Here is a 6,889-nt window from a genome sequence, read left to right on the forward strand (position 1 = left end):
TTAAACAACGTCCCTCACTTGTGACATATGCGCAGCTGTAATGCCTGTCACTGTGCTGAACTGCTAAAGAAATCCTACTTAAGTTCTCTAAATTGCGGCAGTGATTCGACTGCCTTCTGGCCAGGAACTTGAGGAGGTCAGCCATGGCTTCAAGCGGCTGGCAAACAGTCCTGTCTTCTCTAAATGTGTGGGTGCAATAGACGGATGCGGGGGGAAATTCCTGTATGTCTTTGTGGGATATGTTGTGCTCCGTGCTTGATACAAGAGTCCTGAGAAGCTGCAAGATTTACAAGGAGGCTCTGTATCCTCTTCAAGGCTACTTCATTGTGGCGGATGGTGGCTACCCTTGTATCAACCAGCCTTTCACCATCATCACTCTGTATGGAGAGCCACTGCAGGGGAGGCTCCAAGGCTCGCACCATCATCGAACAAGCCTTTGGCATGATGAAGATGCGCTGAAGGTGCCTGCTCTTCAAGGCTCTGGAGGTGAGCCACACTTTTGCACCCATTGTCATCACCACTTGTGCTGTGCTTCATAAGATCTGCTTGACAGAGGGGGACATCCTGGAACCCTGGAACCAAGATGGTGATGACATCGTTATGCCTCCACCACGTCCTGAAAACAGCATTCAACAAGATAGCTGCACATCTTTATATGTTGGCATTAAACTAGATCTGGTAAAGACATCGAGCTGTCATTGAATTTCAATTTGCAGAGCACAGCCATACTACACTACATAAATGCAAGGAAATTTGATCCAATTATTTATTTACAAGCTTTTCAAATAAGTCAAGGAATTTATTTGTGATTTCCTCATCAACCCTCTGAGACCCTGAAAACATATACAGGGTATCTTTTGCTACATCACAGGTACCAATTAAAACATTCAACATAAAGTACCCAATAGACAGCATGTGAAGCACTAAAGTGGGAAATATGTTTCTAAAACTTCCTTTTTAAAGACACACTATGCAGAATTCTTTTCAACCACAACATTCAAACTCAATGAGACAGTGGTAAAGCAAGCTAGACGGTGAATGACGAGAGGGACAGTCGTTAACGAGAACAAAGCAGTGAATGAAATAAAACATTGTATCTGATTGTTTCACAGAGGTTACATTCTAAAGAACAGATAAACACCTCGCCCCGTGTCAGACACACAGACCTGCAGCCCGCATCCACAGTGCCGACGAGAGACATGGCTGGTCACACTCTTTATGGAGAAAATAAGGAAACTCTCTCTGCAGATACAGACACCACCATACACTGCTCATGGGTCATATAATGACTGAGAGGCATTACTTAGAGTCTATTTATTGTTTGTTTGTTTTTTTAAATCCTGCATAGTTTACCTTTAGGTAAATGATTTTTATACTTCTTCCATCACTGGATAAAGCACTTAAAAAGGCACGTTACATCACATTTTCTCCCTAGCATCATTGGAATGATAATATACCTGCTTGCAACACACAAGCAGTGTGAGCACCAATCCACTGTTTTTCTTTACATAGAAAAACCAGTGCCAGTGAAAAAATTGAAACACGGCAACAAAATGTATACATTTTCTGAAAAAACCCATTCCTGCATTTTGAGTCATCCATGTGCCTCCACAATACCTCACAATCAAATATATGTTCAATATTAAAACAAATCAACTTGTAAACATTTCTTTGCTTTGGATTAATTTTATTTGGTAAGAAAAGAGTTCAAAGGTAGCAGATTATTCAACGTTCCTGGACGCTGCATGTAACAACAAGTACAAGTTTCTCTGAGCCTGCTGTGCAGTCAGTGAGCAGGGAGCTCAGAGATGGTCAGCCTGCATCATCAGTGTTTTGCAGTCTGCTCTGTGTGCTCCCCCGTCAGCGTCCTGTCCTCCTTCAGTGTGGCCTCAGTGAACTCCTGCTTCACCCTCTGCAGCAGCTCTGGATGCAGCAGCACATCCAGGGCCGTCATGGCCAGAGCCTTGGCAGTCCTCAGGGTGTAGAACTGAGCTCTGTCATCACCTGAAACAGAGTCAGAAAACACACATATTATGTAATGCTTGTATAAGACTAGCACAGCTGTTCAAGTGCAGTCGGGGAGAAAAGCTACAAAGCTCTTTGTAGACCCACACAACACAAGGATAAGAAACTTTTCAGCTCTACTCACCAATTTGGTGTCAGCCTGCTCTCTTCCAAATAATCCAGCTACGTAATTATCCATTGATTAAATTCAATATGATCCTCCTAAAGCTCCTCCTTAAACCAGCTTGGTGCCATAGGCATCCATTCTGTGCTTTGGGGCCCGAGCAGCCACAGAGAAGTCCGAGCACTCATGCGCGCCAGTGTATACTCAGGGCCAATTGAAAGCAATGTCAGATTAACTGCCAATGTGTAGGCTTTGTTTCGCTTTTTCCTGACCCACTGACAAGCCAATTACACCACTGGACCAAGCAGCAACACTTTCCTCTATAGGAAGTGACAGCAACGATGAGTGAAAAACAAATCCAATTTATTTAGTAGCTGTGTGGGTCTAAGTGTTGATGGTTAATTGATTGTATTTTACTGTGTGTGCTTGTGTGGATTCTGTGCATGTGTAACGACTGTAGGTAGCCTCTTATAACTTATAACTTGTTAATTTGTGCACTTGGCCTATAATTTGTGTTCAGGTGAGCCTTTTTACTGAATAATTTCAATATTATTGATTATCACTTTTCAGTGCATTTCATGATGTGTATTGTTAGTGATAAATATCTTGTTTGTGTTGGGCCAGGAGAGGTGTTGTTGTTTCAGTGTATGGATGGCAGTCACTAAAGTTTCAGCACCATGGACAGAGCTGTTTATTGGTCGACCTCTAATAATTATACTGTCTGCTGGTGCCCTTCAGTGAAAACTTTATTTACAAAGCACTGCTTGAACAAATGCATTGTGATTAGTGGCTACTTTATATTTAAAAGGTCATTCCAGTTTGTTACATTTTGGGTATTATTTTGGTAGTTTTCTCAAAATGTTAACTATTACTTGTCTGAAAAGGGCTGCTGAAAGGTGTCAGGTTGTAATGGCTGCAGCTGCATGAATACCGCTGGGGGTTACTACGCTGGACAAAACTACAAGACCCAAATTGTAATAAACCCAAACAATAAAGTTTCATCTGCTTGACATACCAGAGGCCACAGTGTATTCCGCTGTGTGGCACAGGGCCTTGGAACCAATGTAGAAGTATGGATGGATACCAGGAACTACAAACGACACGTTGCCAAAGTCTGTGGAGCCTGTAGGCATAAAGAAATGAATCACAAATATGGGGTTGTATTAAACAGATAGGAAACAGCCTCAAAATTGCTATTGCTAAACCCACCAGACTCCATTTAATTAAAGTAATACTTTTATTGTCATAAACACCCATATCTGTCCTCTCACCAGAAGCATTGTTGAGGACTTCTTCATCTGTGGTGAATTCCATCCCCAGAGCTTTCCCATTGTTCTCATACAAATCTTCCAGTGTTGTATTTCGCAATAAGTTGTCAAAAGCATTTCTTGCATACTCCACTTCAACCTGAGGAGGAAAGTAAGGCGACAAATTGATGGCAGGACTTCAAGAGAAATTAGTCAACTCACTTGGTAATTAAAATATCACGTATTATTGTTACCTCACAGCCAGTGGCCACAGCAGCTGATCTAAAACACATCTCAGCTTTTGCCTTCAGGACAGAAAGCTCAGCACGTGAGGGGGTTCTCAGGTAGTACTCCAGCTCAGTGTAGGCAGGGATGATGTTTGGTTTCTCTCCACCATGCTTTATGATACCTGCACAACACAACATGATTTAATCAGAGCTAACTAAACTCCTCACAACACATGAGTGTAGAGGTTCATCTGTTGTTTACCATGAACTCTCCAGTCTGGCTTCATCTGCTGTCTGAGCACAGACAGGTTGTTGTAGCACAGCACCGCTGCATCCAACGCATTGATTCCCTCCCAGGGGTAGGCTGAGGCATGAGACGCCTTACCTCGATACTTTATAGTTACACTGAAAAACACACGACAAAACACACTTCAGTCTCTCTGCCTCTCTGGTCCAATCAGGAAGTTCAACATTGTGAGAAAGGGTATTTGGCTTTGGTAAGGTAAGGTCTGCTCTCTCCGAGTGCCCTTCTAGAGTCAATGCTAAAATTCTTCAAACGGTGGCAGTATACAGGTACCAGAGATTGCAATGCCAAGTATTCTGGACCAGATGATGTAGCATATACAGTTATAAGTGTTCTAGCCTGCTGTTAAATACCAAAGGAAAAAGAAGAACGTCTACCAGCACAGAAGAACAACAACATGTAGAAGATAGCACCAAGTGCAGCAGCAGTGTCAGCTCTACCTCAACTCAACATAAAGAAAGTTGTTTTTGTTCATTTTTTTTGCAGTTGGAGCAACTCATATTTACACTATTCTACAAAGAACAGAGTGACTAGGTGCTGCATCGATTTTGCGCTGAGTGCTACCGTTTGGCTTTTTTTTTGGTCACCAAGATTGAAAATTGTTCAACTTTAGGTGAAAGACTGCACTTGTCACTGTCACTCTTTACCCAGCCACCCAATCACAGTGGAGGAGGGGTGGGACAAATGGCCTACAACAAAAACCAACCATCACATGTTAGATGTACAAGTGCTGAACAACAAGAATGGAGAAGAAATATGTTAATACACTTTAGACTGTATTCATTCCTCACCAACAAGATCTCATGAACCCACCCAGACCTGTACTTTGTGTTCAAGACAGATCATCAGGGATTAATACAATTTACATAAAAAGTAATTTAAATGTTTTTTATAAAGAAGCATATGTTTAAGTACATGTGATTTATTGTTTTGGCTTTTGGTGGAATTTTAACTAGTTCTGATATCGACTGCTACTTGCAAATCTCTGGTATTGTGACAGGCCTAAGCCCCACATAAGACAACAGTTACTAATAAGGTAGCAACAGCTGTTCCTTGAAAACTTACTCATGTTCAGCCACATGTGGGAGATATGGAGCGTCATCCCCCAGGGGGTGGGCCATGAACACCACATCCATGTTTTCAAAGGCTCCCTCCCTTATCAAGTCTATTTTACCTCCACCATCCTCCTCGGCTGGAGTCCCCAACACTGTCACCTGTGGAGAGATTTATCATTGCTACCAAGAAGGATTGCATCTTTAACATAATGTACCTCTGTAAGGCAATGTATTAAACGTACATAAAACTCAAAATCATTAAATCTGTGACTAAAAAAGTGTTAATTATACTGTATATGTTGTCATGCATCAGCTCTTAGAAATATCATCAAGAGTTGCTCCTCAAGTATGTTCTTTCTTAACCTATATATACTTTTCTTTATCTTTTTGTATTTAAAAACAGACTTCAAACACCGGTTGACCTTTTGACATAAATTATTTGAATTCATGAAACAAATCAAATCAAACATATATCTGTGTCATCATTTTTTATCCTCATTTTTATCTTTTGACCATTCAAGAAGCATCAACATTATTCATTTGAGATAAATCAGAGTGAGTTTCCAATGTGCACCTGTAGTTTCACCAATATGACAGGTGGGGAGGAAATTGTGACAGGATGCTCTGGTGTGGGGAGGGGCATCTGTCAGCAAAATGCTATTTTCCGGGTGATTTTCATCACGATAAGGCTCAATATATACAAAACAAATCTTAAATTGTCACACAGTGTTTAAGATCTCACCAAATATCAAGTTATTCCACCTAAAGTTAGAAACTTTACAAGTTCAGAAGTCACGTTACTCTGCCACATATGACAGATCACTGTCAAAATATGGAGAATAGCTATGTGTACATGTTTCGAAATAACAGTTATATCATATTCATTAACATTTGACATAAAATGCTTGAAGTGCATTAAAAGTGCCTGCTGTTCAGGATACCACAAGTTCAAAACAGCATCTGTACATGTCTCTTGGTGGTTCGTTCATGATTTCTCTCAGATGAAGGCATCAGATGAAGGCATCAATCAAACTAAACAGTCAATCAAACCCAAACCAGCCGAGGCACTGTGTACATGCTCCACAGTTTCAACCCCAGGCTTTGATCCAGAAGTTGAATAGCATTAAATGGGTGACAGAAGAAGAAACCCGTAGAAAAACATGATGAAATCTACATCCAGAGCTGTGCATTTCTGGACAGACAAGGAGACACAGTTCATGTCAGTACCAATTCACCACTAGGTAACTGTAGCTACCTTGTTTGACAGTTGTTCGTTCTGTGACATAATAGGTCAACCGGAAAAAGGTCCAGTACTAACAAGCTGAGGGGGGCGTATTGCCACATATTGTGGTGGAGTAGGACATACTTTAGTCAATAAATCGATTCCCCTCCCGTGCTTATATACTGAGACAAGGACTTTAGTTAGTGATGGCCTCATGAAGCATTTTCTTTATTTTCTGAGCCCACTAGATGACGCTTTTTGGTCAACAAAAGGGTTGAAAGCACACTGAATTGCTATTCTTTGAGCCTCTCTCTTTAAACCAAGAGCAGTGGGCTCAGAAAATAAAGAAATTGCTTCATGAGGCGTTATTTGGCCATCACTACTACTATTTGGCCATTTAATTGGATTACTGTCAGTAGTCCAATTAAATGGCCTAGTACTTAACTGAGCATGTAAACCTGACTGAGTTTACATTAGGACTGAGCTGTGTTGAGCTTGACAACCGGCCCCGTCCTGCACCGGTCACACATGTAGTCCTACCTGCACCTGGACAGGAAGCTCACTGTGCGTGTTTTCCAGCACAGCTTTGAGCCCCAGAGCCGCAGCAGCTCCAACCTCAGCTATCAGGTTGTGTCCACACGCGTGTCCAATACCAGGTAGGGCGTCGTACTCACACAGGAAACCCACGTTGACCACGTCGCCCCGC

At 41.7% G+C, this 6,889-nt stretch overlaps 1 protein-coding gene across 1 annotated transcript; it reads right to left on the reverse strand.

The window, feature by feature from the left end:
- Positions 1-835: 835 nt before the first annotated feature.
- Positions 836-6,888, reverse strand: LOC126399172 (xaa-Arg dipeptidase-like; the record flags this gene model as incomplete). Its single annotated transcript, XM_050059000.1, has 7 exons — positions 836-2,004; positions 3,144-3,251; positions 3,400-3,535; positions 3,630-3,784; positions 3,865-4,007; positions 4,972-5,120; positions 6,724-6,888. Coding segments are annotated over 7 exons (1,035 nt in total), but the record flags the coding sequence as incomplete, so codon positions are not given.
- Position 6,889: the final 1 nt, after the last annotated feature.

The sequence above is a fragment of the Epinephelus moara genome, chromosome 12 (genome assembly GCF_006386435.1).
Source record: "Epinephelus moara isolate mb chromosome 12, YSFRI_EMoa_1.0, whole genome shotgun sequence".
In the NCBI taxonomy this organism is placed as follows: Eukaryota; Metazoa; Chordata; class Actinopteri; order Perciformes; family Serranidae; genus Epinephelus; species Epinephelus moara.